The sequence below is a fragment of the Adiantum capillus-veneris genome, chromosome 11, assembly GCF_014529385.1.
Source record: "Adiantum capillus-veneris isolate H3 chromosome 11, ASM1452938v2, whole genome shotgun sequence".
Classification (NCBI taxonomy): domain Eukaryota; kingdom Viridiplantae; phylum Streptophyta; class Polypodiopsida; order Polypodiales; family Pteridaceae; genus Adiantum; species Adiantum capillus-veneris.
The window spans coordinates 131,100,805-131,120,225 of record NC_140941.1 but is presented as its reverse complement, the minus strand read 5'-3'; the positions used below and the strand labels follow the sequence as shown (position 1 = coordinate 131,120,225).

The 19,421-nt window shown below is 44.2% G+C and overlaps 1 protein-coding gene across 8 annotated transcripts in view; it reads right to left on the bottom strand.

Moving 5' to 3' along the window:
• Window positions 1-19,031, bottom strand: part of LOC147448013 (histone deacetylase 19-like) — a 63,608-nt gene extending 44,577 nt beyond the window's left edge. For 4 of the 8 annotated variants that reach the window (XM_086523911.1, XM_086523910.1, XM_086523913.1 and 1 more), the window contains exons 1-4: window positions 18,132-19,028; window positions 17,501-17,941; window positions 17,178-17,411; window positions 16,952-17,073 (exon numbers count right to left, since the gene is read on the bottom strand). In XM_086523911.1, coding sequence (XP_086380037.1) covers window positions 16,952-17,073; window positions 17,178-17,411; window positions 17,501-17,941; window positions 18,132-18,656 — 1,322 coding nt within the window. In that variant the 5' untranslated portion in view covers window positions 18,657-19,028. Of the gene's footprint in view, window positions 1-16,951; window positions 17,074-17,177; window positions 17,412-17,500; window positions 17,942-18,131 lie in introns of all 8 variants that reach the window. The other 4 variants (XM_086523912.1, XM_086523908.1, XM_086523915.1 and 1 more) reach the window with 3 other exon arrangements.
• Window positions 19,032-19,421: the final 390 nt, after the last annotated feature.

Sequence of the window (19,421 nt, the reverse complement as noted above, 5' to 3'; positions counted from 1 at the left end):
GCGTGCCCTGAACACCCCTGTCATTGCAAACGAAGTTTGCCAATGCTCGGTGTAATGGCAACATCCCATCCGGGTGCCAGTCGAACTACCTCCGCCTGTGGCGTCAGTCTGTCGGGCGTAGTTCCAAATCGAGCCGCCAATTCCAAGTGAAAAGAAGTTGGCCTTGGCTCCTTGAAAAGAGCTTCCTGATCCTTCACTTTGCCCCAAAAAAAAGCGGCAAAGTTTGTACTTTCATTCATTTGATTCGGTGCAAGTCCCACGCCATGTGGTACCAGTTCTACTTTTCTATCTGCCTTTTTTGCCACATTTCTCAGCTGCTCTCAAACTCTTAGGCCTGTCGTCGTCTTTATCATTCTGTTCTTTCTGTGCCTTATCAGGGCACTCTGCGGAGATATGTCCATGTTCCCCGCATCCAAAGCACTTCCCCTCTCTGATGAAGCGAGCTCTCTCCTCAGGAGTAAGCTTGGGTCGTGTATCCTTTTTTTTCTCTAGGTTGCTCTTTTTCATTCTACTTTCATTCCCAGAAGTCTGTTCGGCTCGTTGTGTCATGGCCTTATCTGTGGGGTAGGTCAAACTGCCAGAGTGAATGGCAAAGCCCCGCTTCGCATGACTCATCAACTCCTGAATAGAAGCTGACTTCTGTTCCAAGCAGTGATCTCGGATCTCTGTAGGTAGACTCAAGGTAAACCGCTCAATCTGTTCTCTGAACGAGATCTTCTTGAATGAAAAGGCGGGTAGAAAAGAGCTCCAGAATCTTTCACAATAAGCATTGATTGTATCTTTCTTGGTCATCCGAAGATGGTTCCAAGCAGCTCGTACATCTCGTTCATATTCTTGCGTCAACCAAGAAGAAATAAAAAGCTTCTTAAATTTCAGCCATTTAACTGGCGCACTCTTGTTAAAAGAAGCGTGGACCACCAAGTACGAGCATTCCCCTTAAGGTAAGAGGTAGCTCTCTGAATCTTGGAGTGCTCTGAATAGCGTCCTCCCGCGAAAGCGATGTCAAACTGCTGAATAAAAGACGAAGCCTTCGAAGCATCTGAGTATCCTGAAAAGTATCAAACTTGATCGAGTGGCCACCTTCCTTAAACTCTCGGACTTTCTTGCTTTTATCTTCGAGAAAGTCATACTGGTTGGCTTTGTAAAAATTCTTCTTGTTCGCATAAAACTTTCTGTCATCGGAATCTGAGCTGTCTGTAGACAAGTCCTCAGTAGAACTGTGAGTCTCTGGGCGAGATTTAGCCTTCTTTGCCTTTCTCTTGCCCTTTCCAAAGCGTTGCTTCTTGCTTCGCTTTTTACCTTTTCTGTCTTCTTCGCTCGAATCCGAGGAGCTAGAAGAACTGTCAGAAGAAGAAGAAGAAGAACTGGGTAGGTCTTCAAACTTGACGCGCTTCTTCAATTTCTTTGCCTTGTCAAATGTCGACCGACGACCTAAATATCCCGGGAAGTCAGTGCCTTTCTTCTGCTTTTTGCCGTGCTTTTTGGCTTTCTTTTGCGTGTCAAAAAGCTGAGCAATCCGTGCATCAACCACGTTCTCCAGTTCCTTCTCCGTATATTTCTTGGAGGCAGAAGGTTTCTTGAGAGCGGGTTTCGGGAGTGGTGTTGTGGTTCTCTGCCACTCCATCTGTACCTCTTCCAAAGAGGTCTGGTTCATATATTTTGCCATCTTCGGGTCCTTGGCAAAATTGAGCATCATCTTTGTTGCATCGCCGATCAACTGGCGACACTCTATCTCTCGCCGCTCCGCCTAAGTAGGCCAAGGCGGGCCATACTCTCTGCCTGAATCTTCGTTGTGATCCCAGCCCGCATCTCCAGATGCAGAGGGAGTCGACTGATCATTGCCTGAAGCCATAGGTGCCGCGGAAAAAAATTCGGGGATCGGATTTCCCGTAGAAGAGAAATCGGCCGTGCTCTGATACCACTGTAACAGACTTGGACACTCCAAGTCAAGAATCAACCGCGACAGCACCAAATAACCACTTCAAAACAATTCACAGATCACAATAGATTTGCACTGGCCCGGCGGAGTTCCGTGCCTAGAGATATTGGCCCCAAAGACTGGCGCCCCTTTCGGTATTTCTTTTTATATTAATCAATCATCAAAGTACAAGAGAGCGGTTAGGGTTTCACTCTCAGACTCTGCGTCCAGATGCTCTGAGAAGTGAGGCCCTCACCACTAATTTAAAGGTTACAAGGGATGCCCAAAAGCAGAGCCCCAAAAGCTTTTAAAATCAAAAGCATCAGTTCTCTCTCTCTCTTAGAGAATCTTTTCTTTTCTTTTTTATAAAAAAAAACAAAAGCAAAATTCGCGTCGCTCATCATTTTCCAAAAAAAAAAAATATTTTTTTTTTTTAATAATCCACCTCCGCGATTTCCGGAATTTAGGGTGTCTGGCAAAAATTAGGGTTTGCAGGAATTTTAGGGTTTCTGGCAGAAATTAGGGTTTTTGTTGTCCGCCACGTCATCACTTTGTGACACTCAACTCTACAAGAGAGAGGTATTTCCCTTTCTTGGGCTGATTAGGCTTTGCTTCAGCACGTGAGGCAGTTCTTTTCTTCTTTTGAGAAGAAGAAGTAGAAGTGGGCTGATTATGAAGAGCTTTCTGCTTGGCATGATAAGTGCTTTGCTCCATCTTCCTTGAAGTACCCTTGTCATGTATATTATCAGCTATACGAGTTGATTCCATAAGTATTTGTAAGTTGCCTCAAAGATAAACCTTCATAGCCTTTTGCAAGGCTTCATGCAGCCCCGCTTCAAACTTCCGAATTTTCAATCTTCTTGAATGGGGTGACTTTCAAGAGAACGTCCCAAAACTTATCCACATACTGTGGAACAGTTTCCTTCTCTAACTGAGAGAGTGGATCCCATTCCTTCTTTACTTCTTCCTCATAGTCTGGAGAAAGGAATTGTGCATAGAATTCCTTCTTGAAAGCAATCCAATCTTGAGGCTTACGTTTTTCGAGGATCAGGGTCAGCCACCAACTGCTAGCTATGCCTTTCAGGTACATACTGGCATGGCAAAGCTTAGACCTTTCTTTAAAGTTCCCTTCTGCAAATACGACTTCAAACTGGAGGATGAAAGCTAGAGCTTTGTCATTGTCCCGCCGTGTAACACGCTTGGACACTCCAAGCGAGAAATCAATAGCAACACACGAGCAGAAACTTCATAATCACTGAACTTTAATAGAGAGAGAGAGAGAGAGTCGACATGGCCCGACGTAGTTCTGTGCCCAGAGGTATTAGCCCCAAAGTCTAGCGCCCCTTTCGGTATTTATTTTTCATAATCATTGCAAAGTACAACTCCCAAGGGACCTCTGCTCTCAGACTCTGCATCCAGATGCCCTGAAGAGTGAGGCTCCAAAGGCTCTTATAAATTTACAAGGGATGCCCCAAAAGCTTTTAAACTCAAAAGAAAATAGTTTCAAAAGCAACTGGTCAAAAATCTGCCAGCAAAAAGCGAAATTCTGTACAGTTCTGCCACGTCATCATGTTGTCAGCGCAATTCGCGGAACTGCCATGTCATCAGCCTGTCAACGCATTTTACGATTATCCGTACTGTCCTGTCACGTCAACATGTTCTGCCGTAATAGTGGTCATCTGTTGTGTGTGTCCGGGCAAGATTGCCACGTCATCATTTTGTGACATACCCCCCTCTTGAAAGAATTGTAATCGCCCTCGATTACACTTGCAAAATCAGACATGAGCCATAAACCAGTTCAATAGACACTGACTCTAAGTATCGACGCACTAGACGATACAAATCCAGCACTTGTACAAAGACGACAGTCACATCACTGCACATGGCATCACAGGACATCACATGACAAATCAATCACAGAAAAATCCATTCCAAATCTCAGACCATGACTGCCAACAACGTATTTAGTAACCGCATCTAGATCCACCTCGGACCTCATTGATGTCGGATTAACTAATCCCATATTGCAATCATGTCTACAAAGATTTTCAACTCAAGCACTATCGTGTGCAAGCAATCATTCGCCTCAAGCACTATTGTGTGCGAGAAATCATTTTCGGGGATCCCAAGTCGAACTACTTCTTTCATAAAGTCATCCAACAGAATACTATCAACCCATCAGTATCCCTGAAATCCAAAGGAAAATGAGAGACTTTATTCTTTCTAGGTAATCTGTAACAAAGGAGCAGAGTAACTCCTCTCTTGTGCAGTCCCGCCTGCACGAGATTCAACCTGCTAATCTTCGAAAATTCTTGGAATAGCCAAAGCTAGACCAAAAGCGTCAAGGTAAAGTTCCAAATCTAAGGGGTATCTGCTAGGTCCTCCTCCTCTATCCATTTCGCATTCAATGCCGGATAGTTCTTGACTAAGAATTGTCGTTCACTTCCTTTCCTGGTGAGCCAGTATTTGTTCCAGAACAAGTATCTGCTCACTCTCTTTCCCTTCAGGTTGCTCCTCAAGTTCCCTATCAACGACTGGCACCTCACCCTTGAAATTTTTCAACGGACTCACATGAAAAGCATTGTGAATCTTCCAAATCTCTGGCAACTTCAATCTGAAGGATACATCATTTATCTTCTCTTTAATCTGGAAAGGGCCCTAATATTGCATTCTTAGCTTTGGAAAAAGTTGCTCCTTTCCCTTTCGTTTCCTAAGGCGTGCCTTCCCAAACCGGAAGAGCACCCAAATCATCCTCCTTCAGCTGCTAATCGCGACGAATCTTGTCGACTGCCTTCTTATGTCGTGCTTGAGACTTCTCAAGAGCCTCATGCACGTTGGCAAAAGCAATATCCAGATCTAGATCATATTGATCTTCTTTTAAAAAAATCTTATCCCGAGTCTGGGGAAATCTTTGATCTACAAGCTGATTCCCTTTTTTCTTTCTTTCCCTGTGCCCTGGGACTTATGGGTAGCTTCTTTAGCTTCCCCTGTCCATTGGCACGTCAGTCTCAATCATTGGAACCCTAAGACGCACTATCATTTGATCCCCTTTCTGTGGAATCCTTTGATGAACTTGCATCTGGTTTCCTAAGTTCATCGGAACCCTCTGATTCTCCAGAATCCTGTGATGAGCTGTCATCCGGTTCCCTTGATTCATTCTTTTTCAATCTGGCGGACTCTTGCTTTGTTGAGGTGGATACTATCTTGTCCATAAGATAAGTCAATGAGCCGGCATGCGTTCCAAATTGTTTCTTAGCAGGTTGCATAAGTCACTGAATAGAGTCAGACTTCTTGTTCAGACAATAGTCTCAATTCTCTTTTGACAAACCACAACAAAACCGCTCAATTTGGTCTTTCAAAGTAATCTTCCGAAACGAAGACACCGGCAAATAAGTATCTCAAAACCTCTAGCAGTAGTCATAAAATTTATCTTTCTCTATCATGTTCAAGTGGTGCCAAGATGACATCTCTGCATATTTATCTAATATCCAAGTTGACGTGAAAAAAAGAATTTTAACCATGTCGCATGTGCTTCTTTGTGTAACAACAAAGTAGATCACCATGCCTGCACAGTTCCTTTGCCGTCCTCCAGAGAAGGCGACGTCAAACTGTTGTACAAACTCAAGGGCTCAATGGGTGTCCTAATAGCGTGACAACGGCTCAACCTGACGATGTGACTCCCTTGAACTCCTTGGTTTCCTTGTTGATCTGGTCATTGTCAAAAGAGAACAAGCTCTCCTCCTCTGAACGGCTAGATGGCCTTCCATGTCTTCTAGACATTTTCAAAAAGTATGCTCTAAACAAATCTTATCTTTGGTGCCTAGGAAATTGACGAATCTGCTCGGCACCCTCAAATACTTCAAATGGCGCCTTCCCCATGTGTTGTTGTAGGCAAACTCCACCAAGGGCAAATACTTTTCCCATATAGTCGTCTAATCGAGCTATAAGACTTCACGTGCCAATGTTCTCCCGGATTGCCCTCCAAAAGAACCTAGTAAACCGGGGATCTCTGTCTGAAACAAAGAACTCAAGCATGACAAACATACAGAAAATCTGTGAAACAAACAATTTCGCCAAATGATCGGGCTTAACTATTTTCTTTACCGGAATGAAGTCGGCATGTTTACTGAATCTGTCGATGACTGTCCAAATGCCATCATACCCACTTTGAATCTTGGGGAGATCAACGTTGAAATCCATCGCAATGCTTTCCCAGGGGCGGGTGGGAATGGGTAAAGGCTGTAAGAGTCCGTGTGCCTTATGCAAGTCAAAACTTGACCATTTAGCATACTAAACAATTGCGAACAAAGTCATCCACGTCCTTTTTAAGCCTCGGCCAAAAGAAGTAACGCTCCACACCCTTCAAGCTGGTATCTATGCCGCGGTGGCTTGTAAAAGGTGGACAATGGCACTGTGTCAAAACCTTTTCCCTCAAAGGCTATGTGACACACAACATCGTTTTCCGCATCAAATAGCCATCCCATATAAAATAGCCTGAAATTGTCTCCCCATCCTGTATCCTAGTAAAATATCAAGAAAGTCAGGATCCGTGGCATACTGATCAATCATATCCTTGATGCTTCTGTGATGAATTGCAGAACCAAGGACTTCCGAGACAATGTATTTGCCACTAAATTATTATGTCCTCGAACATGGACAATCTGGAATTGAAACTGTGACAGGAGGGTAGCCCATCACATCTGCTTTTCCGAAAGCTGCTTCTGTGACAAGAAGTAGCGCAAACTTTGATGATCCACAAGGACTGTATAATCACCTTCAAGTAACTAGTGTCGCCACTGAGTAAGAGTATGGATCACTCCCAATAGCTCTTTTTCATATATCTATGCAACCATTTCAGGACGTAAAAACGTCTCTCATAAGCAATTACATGGCCTTCTTGCATCAAGATTGCTGCATAAGCATCACAGACTATAGTAAATTTCGAATGGCTTTTGCAAGTCTGGTAAGGCCAACACAAGTCAAGTAGTCAACTTTTCTTTGAGAGTCTCAAAGGCTACAATCTCTGTCGATCCCAAATAAAAGGAACTCCTTTCTGATTCAGCATATGCAAAGGAGAAACTATCTTTGCAAATTTCCGAATGAACCACCAATAATATGAGCACAAGCCCAGATAAGCTTCGAACCTCATGAACATTCGTCAAATCAGGCCAATAACGAATAGTCTCAATTTTGGTCAGGTCCATCTTACCCCTACTACTGAGACAATATGTCCCCAAAAGTGTATCTTAGGAAAGAAAAATTCGCTCTTTTTTTCACATTTATAACCAATTTATGCTTCCGCAGTGCCTGTAAAACTCTTTGAAAGTCCCAAAAGTCGTCCTGAAAGCTGTATTGTAGACGTCTCCAGGAGCAATTCAGATCTGATGATAACCACTTCATATCAATTTGGCAAGTAGAATTCTCAAGTTTGTCGAGTATATCATAGATCCTCGTAATGTGGAAATCTGTTATGTTCATTGTTTCTTTATTTTGGCCTCGGCTAACTCTGTAAGGTGGCCGGTTTGGTGGTGTACTACCAGGAATCAATCATGTGATCTTCAGGGCGTGAAGGAGGCAACTCGCCTGGTACGCCCTCAGAGAAATAGTAGCCTGAGCTTGCAAAAAAAATATTGTCACTCCTTTTCGAGGTCAAACATATTCGACCTCCAATCGTCATTCAGTTACTTCAATAAAATCGAGTCACGAAAACTGGATTTCGACAAGTACAATCTCTTTGCCCTTCTCATTTGTCAAAATCACTATCTTAGCCCGATAGTCAACCACGGGGTTGTTCTTGTGTTACTAAGGGATTCCTAGGAGGACATCACACCCTTCCAAAGGCATAATATAAAAGTCCTCGTGCCCTAAATACCCCTGACAATACAAACACAGTTTGCCAATGACAGGTGTAATGGAAACATCCTGTCCAGGTGCCTCTAGAACTGCCTCCGCCGGTGGCCTTAGCCTATCGAGTGTAATTCTAAGTCGAGCCGTCAATGAAGTTGGCCTTGGCTCCTCCATCAAAGAAAATGAGGGCTTCCTAATCTTTCACTTTGCCCCATGTGCGGCAAAAATTTGTGCTTTCGTTCATCTGATTCGGGTCGGTCCCCACGCGCAATGTGATACCAGTTCTGCTTTCATCTTTCCTTTTCTTCCACACTCGGCTGCTGCTCTGTAACTCTCAAGCTTACCTTCTGGTGGTTCTCTGGTTCGTCTTCATTTCAAGAGTTCTGTCTGGCTCTTCCTACGAGCACAGGTTCTGCATTTTTTGCACTCGTCTGTCCGTTCAACTTTCCTCCTAACCTGAGAGAAAAGCAATCTCGAGTAAATCTCATCAATCGGGTAATTCTTCACGTGTTTTGCAAGTCTCAGGTCTCTGGAGTACTTCATCGATCTTTTCACACATGAGTCAACGTGTAGTTGACTTTCGTACTCTGCCCATGCAAAATTTTCCACCAAGAATCTGTGCAAATCTTCATTCTTTTCTTCAGTTTCCGCGTCGGATTTCCACTTTTCTTTTGCCTGCCTGTTAAGAGGTGTTATCTCCATCAAATTCTTCACGAGAACCCATGTGTAATTTGGGATTCTTAACGGCTTGACAGAGCGATGAAGACGGGAACGCGCCCGATGTGCGATGAAGTAAGGGTGGGAGTGGCTAATAAGTCCAAGGTCGGGACACAAAGATTCTTTCGAAAAAACCCTGCATGTGCTAGCAAAAGGATCGGATCCTCTGTAGAAGAATCTTTTTGTGCTCTGATACCACTGTAACAGGCTTGGATACTCCAAGCGAGAAATCGATAGCAACACACGAACAGAAACTCCATAATCTCTGAACTTTGAGAGAGAGAGAGAGAGAGAGAGAGAGAGAGAGAGAGAGAGAGAGAGAGAGAGAGAGGGTCGACACGGCCCAGCGTAGTTCCGTGCCCAGAGGTATTGGCCCCAAAGTCTGGCGCCCCTTTCGACAAAGCATAAGCCAAATAGTCAAAAATGCGCATGTGATCAATAGATGGCTTTTGATCATGCCATGCGTCCAAAAGAATGTGCAAAGCTTGACTCTTCCTTTTTCATCTATCTCTATTTCTTGATCACCATTGTCTCTCTTTCTCTCTCCACCTTCCGCTACTCACTCTGACAAGGTATCATAGCTCTAGGCTTGGATCTGCCATCGCGAAGAACTGCTCAGATCTACTAGCATTTTTTTTTGAGACCTGCGTTTTTGCTTCAGCCCTAGAGTTTTGGGATCTGCATCTGCTTCTGCAACCTCTCTGTTATCGCTCTCTCTCCCTCTACCTTGATCGCCACCTGTTGCCCCTTCCTTGAATCAACATTTTTCAGCCAGCACCTTGGCCTAGCGTTTTTTGTAGCAACTGCGCCATCACATGACCTTTCTGGCATCTTCCCAATCACCTCATTGCTGATTTTCAGCCTGTTTTGGTGCATTTGCAGCCCTCCCCTTACCTTCTCGGCATCCGGTGTTCATCACCTGGCGTTTTGCTCAAACCCCGGCGTTTCTCGCAGAGTTTCCAGCTCCCTTTTGCTGAGATTTCAAGTTTGGACAGCACCTCGACTTTGCTTCATCGGCATCCCTTCCGGTTTCCCTTGCCTCTCCCGTCACTAACCCTCTTCTTTGCAGTCCTTTGGCGTTCTATCCGGTATGGTTTTCTGATCCTATCCTCACCTTTGTTTCTGATTTTACACACCAGACTTCTCTGCTGATTTTTTGTCTGTAGCTATGGCAACACTCCCAGCCATGCCCATCTTTCCTCCTGACGAAAAGCTCGACGACTCCCAACTTTGTCGTCTAGAAGATGAAGATCATGGTGATGCTTATGAAGTTTGACCTTTGGGACTGGCTTACCGATCCTTCCAATGCCGTGTGTCCCGGCCTTGCTCCTGCATCTGGTGCTCCTACATCGACATCATTAGCTACCACTTCTTCTGTTGTTACACGTGTTGGCTTCTTATCTACTTCTTCTCATGGTCCTATGGTGGATCAGTGGAATCTGAACCATCACAAAGTTTACTCTTTCTTACCCATTAACTGTGCGGATAGCGTGTTGACGTCTTTACGCTCTCAACCACTACACATGAGGTATGGGGTTTCCTTTGCAACATGTACGAGGCGAAGACACCCGGAAGGATCCTCGCTCTCGGAAAGACTTTGATGGACTTACAGGTCTCGTCATTTCCGACTATCCACGACTTCATATCCCGCATGCTTCTGCTCCGTGATGAGCTCGCAACTTGCGGTCACCAGATCTCTTCCAAGGGCATGGCAACTCGGTGGCTGCTCAAGCTTCCTGACGCTTATAATTCCTTATTCCGATCACTTACTATTTCTACGCGCCCTACTCCTATCACTTGGGAGGAGCTCTTACCCGTTGTGCAACAAATAGCTTCGCGCATTCAGGACAGAGCCACCTCAGCAGCCTTTGCGGGTGCAACTGTCACAAGGCGGGCACCACGTGCCAATAGAAAAGAACAGACTGAACACACTTTTAACACTTCAAATAACAACTGAACTGAAATGGAGAGAGAGACAACACGCGACACGGAGTGGCGGAATTCCACCCCAGAGAGTATTGGCCCCAAACCTTGGCGCCCCTTTCGGTATTTCTTTATATTGCATCAACACAGTACAAGCCGGTACTCCAGACTCTGCACCTTCGTACTGAAGCATGCCATAGAATGAGCCCTAGCCTCATATTTAAAGGCCCTTGGCCTAAAAAGCAGTTTACATGAAAAGCTTTCAAAATCAAAAGCTTTTGATCCAAAAAGCAGTTTACATGAAAAGCTTTCAAACTCAAAAGCTTCTGGTCAAAAAGCAATGCCAAAAGCTGCCAACGTAAATCACGGAAATCCGTACAGCCTACCACGTCATCATGCCAACACAATTTTCGGAAATCAGCCACGCTGTTACAGTTTTAGGGTTAGGGTTTCAAAAATTAGGGTTTGTAGGTTTTAGGGTTAGGGTTTTCAAGATTAGGGTTTGCAGGTTTTAGGGTTAGGGTTTTCAGAATTAGGGTTTGCAGGTTTTAGGGTTAGGGTTTCCAACATTAGGGTTTCAGCAGTTAGGGTTTCCAAAATTAGGGTTTTTGGAATTAGGGTTTCAACAATTAGGGTTTTTGGCAAAAACTAGGGTTAGGGTTTTCTGCACTCGGGCAACCACGTCATCACTTTGTGACACTTCTTCTGTTGCTTGTTCTTCTTAGGGTTTAGGCCCCTCGGCCACATCTGTACGTTGACTCCATTCTTTAGGCTTTGACACGTCCGCAGTTTGTTACATCTCCCCTTCTCGAAAGAGAGTAATCATCCACGATTACAGCATATCTGTAAAACAACTCAAGTTAGCTCAAAAATTTCCAAGGGAGATTCCGAGGGACAATCAGTTTGCTCTTTTTATTAAGGAGTTAGCTTCTCCTTTCCGCTCTTTTGATCAAGGAGTTAGCTGCTCCTATCGGTTGTTTTGATCAAGGAGTTAGCTTCTCCTTTCATCCAGATCGGAACTCTTGATATTCCGGCGTAGTAAAATTAGCCATCACACCCAGACCGTATTGATCTTCCTCGAATGTCTTGATGCACTAAAATTACATATCCAGGCAATCTCATCCAATTAGGAATATTCAGTGGTTGGCACATCACAATGCAACACAAATGCTCACATATGCATGTTACAAGACATAGAAACATAAAGCCGCCAATGAACACTCCTCCCGCATAACCTAACAAGGTCCGGGCCGTGAGATATTCATCGACTCCCTTATCACTCCTCCCGCATAACCTAAAAAGGTCCGGGCCGGGAGATATAGAGGCCTTTTACAACCAAACGCCCCCCAAACCGCAACCTGCGTCGTTTGGAGGTGCTGAGAGTAACCACTGCTCAGACTTCTTAATACTCCTCCCGCATAACCATCCAGGTCCGGGCCGGGAGTTACAACAACAATTATTTTACGAGCATACAACCAAACGCTCCCCAGGCATCGGCCTGCGTCGTTCGGAGGTTTTCAAACATACAACGAAACGCTCCCCAAGCATCAGCCTGCGTCGTTCCGAGGTTCAAACAATACCAAAACAGTATTTATCACTTCTCCACCCGGGAGTAAAATCACCAATCATTGAAACCAGTATCAAACCAGAGTCAAACAATTCAAATCGGCACCAAAACAGATACCATCCATTTCAAACAAATTCCAAACAGGATCACCAAACAAGCTCAAACAGAACTCAAACTTAAAAAGCAATCTCGACATAAGTCGAGCTCGAAAAGTCGATTGACTTTCCATCCTGAAACCTGCACCAAAAAAGTAGAGTTAGGTTTCTTCCATAAGGTCGTAGCCAAGCACAGCATGGTCCATCAGCTCTTGGACAAACAGTGTTTCTTTGGCAGCGATGGTAGTCCCAAGATAGCAATCGCACTCGGTCTCCAAGTTCATCTGCTCGTGAAGAGACATCTACTGGGAGATGTCGAGAAACTTCAAGTTATAATCTGCTAGGGTTTCCATGGCAAGCATTTCAGGATACCCCACTCTCAAGTACTTGGAGTATGCTGCTTGGTAGCTATAGATATCAACATCTGCATAGCACTGCTTCTGAGAAAAACAGTGACTTGAAACAAATCTGGATCCTTCTCTTGCAAGTGATCTTAATTGGCTTATGCCCTGTAAGACACTGCGGTGAAGATGGGAGCGCGCCTGATGCACGATGAAGTAAGGGTGGGAGTGGCTAATAAGTCCGGGTTGGAGGGCGAAGATATCAAGCTCTGTCTGCTCTTTTGTGGGACCGGTATGCTTTCAGAAAATCACACGGCTGATACTCTGATACCACTGTCACAAGGCGGGCACCACGTGCCAATAGAAAAGAACAGACTGAACACACTTTTAACACTTCAAATAACAACTGAACTGAAATGGAGAGAGAGACGACATGCGACACGGAGTGGCGGAATTCCACCCCAGAGAGTATTGGCCCCAAACCTTGGCGCCCCTTTCGGTATTTCTTTATATTGCATCAACACAGTACAAGCCGGTACTCCAGACTCTGCACCTTCGTACTGAAGCATGCCAGAGAATGAGCCCTAGCCTCATATTTAAAGGCCCTTGGCCTAAAAAGCAGTTTACATGAAAAGCTTTCCAAATCAAAAGCTTCTGGTCCAAAAAGCAATTTACATGAAAAGCTTTCAAACTCAAAAGCTTCTGGTCAAAAAGCAATGCCAAAAGCTGCCAGCATAAATCACGGAAATCCGTACAGCCTGCCACATCATCATGCCAACGCAATTTTCGGAAATCAGCCACGCTGTTGCAGTTTTAGGGTTAGGGTTTTCAGAATTAGGGTTTGCAGGTTTTAGGGTTAGGATTTTCAGAATTAGGGTTTGCAGGTTTTAGGGTTAGGGTTTTCAGAATTAGGGTTTGCAGGTTTTAGGGTTAGGGCTTTCAGCATTAGGGTTTTTGGAATTAGGGTTTCAACAGTTAGGGTTTCCAGAATTAGGGTTTCAACAGTTAGGGTTTCCAAAATTAGGGTTTTTGGCAGAAATTAGGGTTAGGGTTTTCTGCACTCGGACAACACGTCATCACTTTGTGACACTTCTTCTGTTGCTTGTTCTTCTTAGGGTTTAGGCCCCTCGGCCACATCTGTACGTTGACTCCATTCTTTAGGCTTTGACACGTCAGCAGTTTGTTACAGCGACTGCATTGGTTTCTACATCCAGTGGGGGTGGTACTACTCCCGGATAGTCCGGACCTGGTTGTACACCTTCTCGCCCTGACATTACTTGTACCTATTGTGAAAAGAAAGGTCATTATGCAGCAAAATGTCATAAACAACAGCGGGACCGCAAGAAGAATTCAGATCCTGAGGATGGGATGCCTTCTCGACATACGCCTGTAACCGCCATCTCTGGCCCTTCACAGACCGATGGCATCCCCCTCTAGTTTCCTCCAGCTCCTTCTTCCCTCTTATGATAGAGATCACTTTTTGCTTGGATTTTGCCAGTTTACCACCTTGGCCTTCTATCCTTTTGTGTCAGAGTGCTCTGCTTCAGGGGGGGGGTTCTCTCTCTTCCGACTCTCTCTTTTGCTGACCTCCACCGATGAGCTCCCTGCTAGGCTTCCATCTTATCCTCATGTATATCCTCTTCAGCGAATTATTATGTTGTTAGCCTCTCCATCAGCTTCCTCGTGCGACTTGATCAGCTTGATCTCACTTTGGTCATCATCACATTGGTGTTGGACGGTTCGTCATTTTGTTTGGCTGGCGCTTCTTCTTTTCACACTCTAAATTTTCCACACATGTTGCATCTTCTTCCTCAGCGACTCTGCATCTGTCGTTGAGGGGGGGTGTTAGATTCTTCATCTCCAAATGCTTCGCACCTACCTACAAGCTTCGCACGTATCACGTGCATTAGCCCTTGGTTGTGGGTTGGCCACCCATACACCTGCTGGACAGGGATCTTCAGGCACATTTAGGGTTTTGCTCAACACTTTGCCCGGCCGGACCTATACTGGTCCTTTTCCAATTTTTCCATATTCATGGGGATTTTTTGTGCATGGTCGTTAAATTTCTTGGTTTGCCCTACCTACCCCTATTCTCCTATATATAGGAGGGGGGGGGGTTTGCACTCTCCCATTTATCTTGTCTTGTACATAACAGTTTTGCTATCTGGAGTTATTGAGGCTTGCCAGCCTTTTCCATCTGTCTCTATGTGTTGATCGCCATTGTCTCTCTCTTTCTCTCCCCACCTTCCACTGCTCACTCGAACACTACCTACAGTGCTTCTTATGATACTCCTCCTCTTTGTGTTTAGACTCCTTGTTGACAAGAGCCCTTTCCTTCGATTGCACTTCCCGCTGCATTGGATCTTCAAGGAACATGTCTTTTGGAGAAACTATATCATCCAAATCTTTCATGAAGAAAACTGAGAAGAATCAAGAGGAATCAGTTCTTGAACCTTTGCATTAAACCGCACATGACGTTCTGGAGGCTTATTCTGACTCTCGTGCATGCGGGAGGTTCCAACTAGAGGATCTTTCTGAGGTTTTGGTATATTTGGCTTCTGCGGAATAAAACTCTCGTGCATGCGGGAGGTTCCGACTAGAGGGCCTTTCTTATGCTCTTGTCCCTTTGGGTTCTGCGAGATTTCTCCCGACTCCAATGGCATTTTCTCCTTCCCTTTTTCAAGGGTATGAAGAATCTTCTGAAGTTCTGGATAAGAGAGCTTTCTGCAACTCTACCACTTGCTGCTGGAGGAGAGTGAACTCTAACTCACGTCCTTCCAGTTTTGCAGTCTGCCAATAGTCGTCAATCCCTTGAGAAAGAGGGAGATGACCTTGCTTTGATACCAGTGTCACAAAAGACAAAAGCGTAAACTAACTTTTAAATGCAATTCAAATACTCAAGAGAATTGAGGGGGGAGAGAGAGAGAGAGAGAGAGAGAGAGAGAGAGCTCGACACATCATTGGAGACCAGAAAATGGGTTGGTCTCCACCCATAAAGAGAATATCTTTATGGCAAATGGCCGTCCTCTATTCTTTCTTGTCCTTTTTCTACTTCTGACTGAGAGAGTAAGAGAACTACTCTCTAACTGCTAAGGGGACTTTTCCCCTCTTCTGTGAGATTTTGGGAAGCTCTCATAAGCGAGAGTCTACCTTCCACAAATCTCCTCGGAAGCTCTCAAAGAAGAGAGTCTATCTTCTGCTAAGTAGTCACCTTCGTACATAGTCATTCCTGCAATTAACACAAGGGAGAAACACGCAAAACACACACATATGCTTACTGTAATTCTCTGCACATAACCTGAAATTGTTACCTGAGCACTAACAATGCTGAAATGGAATTGCACCAAGCTTTGTGTATGTGTAGGAATGACAAAGAAGATTGAGATTCTATGAGAGCTTTGCTGAAAAATCACTCTAAGATAGGTGATTAAGGGCTGAAAACAGAGAATTTACAGCCAATACACTTGAGAAAAAAAGAGTATTCTCTAACGTTTTTCGACAAAACTACTAGAGAGAGTGCCTATGGCTGTGAGAGCCTTGTTCTAGACTATGGGAGCTCAAAGCTACCACATACGTCGCAAGGGGCTGCTCTCAAGCTTCAACGGAGAGCTCCATCGCGTAGAGCATACTCACAATAGGGGGGGTAGGTGCACTACCAACCTCCCCATGAGGAGGAGGGGCTGCTCTTAAGTAGACAAAGGGGGCGCTAGGAGATGAGAGAGAGAGAGAGAGAGAGAGAGAGAGAGAGAGAGAGAGAGAGAGAGTTTGCATGGGTAAGTGTGCCACTTGGCACACTTACCTTATAACTTAAAAACCATTCAACTTTTAACTTTAAAAGTTTACCACATCACTAATAAAATGTGTAATTCACTCACAACTGCACACATGAATGCTACTTATAAACGTCAACTACTCCTAGCACAACGTAGGCACTGCTCCTGCACCATCTGTTTGGACTTGCCTAACCATTTGGCCCGGGCACAAATAATTAACCTCAGTTTAATTGGCTAACCCTAAGACCTTGTCAAAAAAAATTCCTGGCCTTAGGATCACTATTCTAAGGACCCCATCTTATTCCTGTGCTCGCACCGACGTGCGTAAGTTTTTGAGCCTAAAATTATGAGGCTACTATTTACCTCTTTTTGAAGGCCCGATTTCCCAATCACTAGGGCTTCAGGGTATTTTCTGTTAGGACCTCCCCGAGGTGCTCTGGCCTATGTTTAGGCGCACCAAAGGCCCTAGAACTACTAGATCTATTATGGTGTGCACACAACTATTTAAATAATTATTTTATAGCAAATAAATTAATTACTTACAAAAACTGACATAGCTACACGGATAATACTGAGATTGGCATGTTCCGGTTGAAGGCAGATATCAACTTCCAAACCCAAGGGAGTTTGAAATATCTTAAGGGCTCAAAAGACAATGACAACACCAGAATGAACATGCTTTTCCATAATCAATGCGTCATAAAGACCATGGAACAATTTTCAATCAGGGTGCCAAAGGGTAAAATGGAGCTCTTCAATAGTAATCTGACCTGGTACGTAAAGGATCTTTAATGTCTGTGCTCTTAAAGATTTTCAACTCATTCTCTTCTGTATCAACATCAGAGAGCTCTCCACTTCCATTGTGACCATCCATATCCTCTTCATCTTCCTCCTGAGCATAAGTAAAGGAAGTTAAGGTTAAAGACTTTCAAAGCTCCCAAGCAAAAACAAGAACATTGACAATGTTCTACTTTAAAACTGTAAACAGGGACTTGCCATTTCTGCCATTTCAGTATCTGGAGGACGTTCTTGGAATTGTGCACTTGGAGCATGGCTTAACATTGACAAATTTTCAAGAAGTTTGCTTCTAATATATTCCAGATATATTCGGTTGTTCTGATTTTCCATATTACTCGGAGCGACATGCAAGGTATAGTCGGGCCCAAAGTATTCATAATAGTCATTAAGAGGCATCTTGTCCTCAAGCTCTACTCCTACAGCGACTGCTGTCTGTATCAAGTCACATAAACCCAAGATTCAGCATTCACATAAACCCTAGATTTGATTCCTAACTAGTAACATATCTAAGATAGACAAACCTCGTAACACCAACATCGTGCAACGTTGCGGATGGTATAACCACCCCCTCCCAGTAAAAGCAATGGAACATTGAATGAACGCATGAAACGAACACATTCTGCATGGCCCTTGATAGAAAGGTTAAAGCAACCAAGCCTATCACCTGAAAGTGAGTCCGCTCCACATTGCAGCACCACTGCACCAGGCTGAAACACCTCCATTACTTTGGATATAATAGGCTTGAAAAGAAATTGGTAAGCCTCATCATCTATTCCATCTTTAAGGGGCACATTCAAGGAGTAATACTTCCCACTGCCGTGACCAATGTCCTTAAGATCACCTGTACCAGGAAAGTAGTCGCCAAATTTATGAAATGATACCGTCATCACTCTATCTGTTGTATAGAATGCCTCCTCCACTCCATCCCCATGGTGTATGTCAATATCTATGTATAACACACGCTGCATCACATCTCCAATTTGTAACACAATCAGATACATGATGGTGAGACGGCTTTACAACAAAACATTGTGCTTGAGGTTAATGAAATAATCTGCAACTATTAGCAATTCAAGGAAGGGCTAAGAATTAATAATGCAACATGGGGAAAATTAATGCATATATGCATGCTCCAATAAATCATACACATACCGGGTGATATTTTAAAAGCTCCAATATAGCAAGCACTATATCGTTAACATAGCAAAAGCCAGATGCTTCACACTTTTTGGCATGATGCAAACCACCAGACCAGTTAATGGCAATATCGGCATGGTTATGATTGAGTCGCACTGCGCCACCCACAGAGCCGCCCGCATAAGTTTGACAGAACGAGTAAAGACCATCAAAAACCGGGCAGTCTTCACCAACATTGAACCTTTTTAGTTGTCTCGTCTGCTCATGTTGAGTCTCTGGAGTGACCGACTTTAAGAATGAAATGTAATCATCCGCATGAAAACGGCAGAGGTCGCTAATACGAGCAGGAAGAGGCTTCAGCATTTCCATCTTCCGATCAAGCCCATATTGCACCAGAAGTGAATGTGTCATGCGAATGCGATGGGGTTTCATAGGATGCCCCTGCCCATAGTAATAATTGCCAACATCTGGGTCGTAGAAATAAGCAACTTTCTTCTTTCTGCTTTCCGGCCCACCTGTTAAGGCATTGCCTCCATCCATGTTGAAGCCCCCAATGGCAAAAAATCTGGCTAAGAGTGCCCTATGACAATGTATGTGGGTGTTCAGACGCTTAAAGACCTGCAATAGTTAGTATTTTACGTCCCATGGCATCCTTAACATCTGCTCTGCTATGTATCTTCCGCGCAAGGTGACTTTGCTTTCAAAAGGCTTCAAAAACAAAGAACCCAAAAGCAGGGCAAGAACGAGAGAATTGATGGTAGAGACCACAAAGAGTCCTTTTGCACGTCCTATTCCACAATCCGCAGTCGAAAACAGGAGAAAGAACGACGCAAGCTCACCAAAGTTTGCTTCCTTGATGACAGGCAACTCAAAAGAAGAAGCGCGAGACGTTCACAATGCCTTCAAGTGTATGTGAAAGCAAAGCTTTGCTTTTTACGTCGTTAGCCTTTTTGGCTTGAAAATTTAACTTAACCCCAAAACTAGTGTCGAACATTGCATTTGCGTTAAAGTCGTGGTTAGAAAGCAAAGCTTTGCTTTTTACGTGGTTAGCTTTTTGGCTTGAAAATTAAACTTAACCCCAAAAGACGAGACTCGTCCATAAAAAGTGTGAAGTGTTGTGAAAAGCAAACATTGCATTTGCGTTTTATGAGCAGAGCAAAGAAACTCGTGATGGTTTTCATCAAATGCATATTGAGTGCCTCTCTCCAAATGCAATCGTCTAATACTTCTATTCTGAAGGCCTACATCAGTATGCAAAATGTTAACATGGGTGAACAATTACTTGCATCTTGAGGGCAACATTGC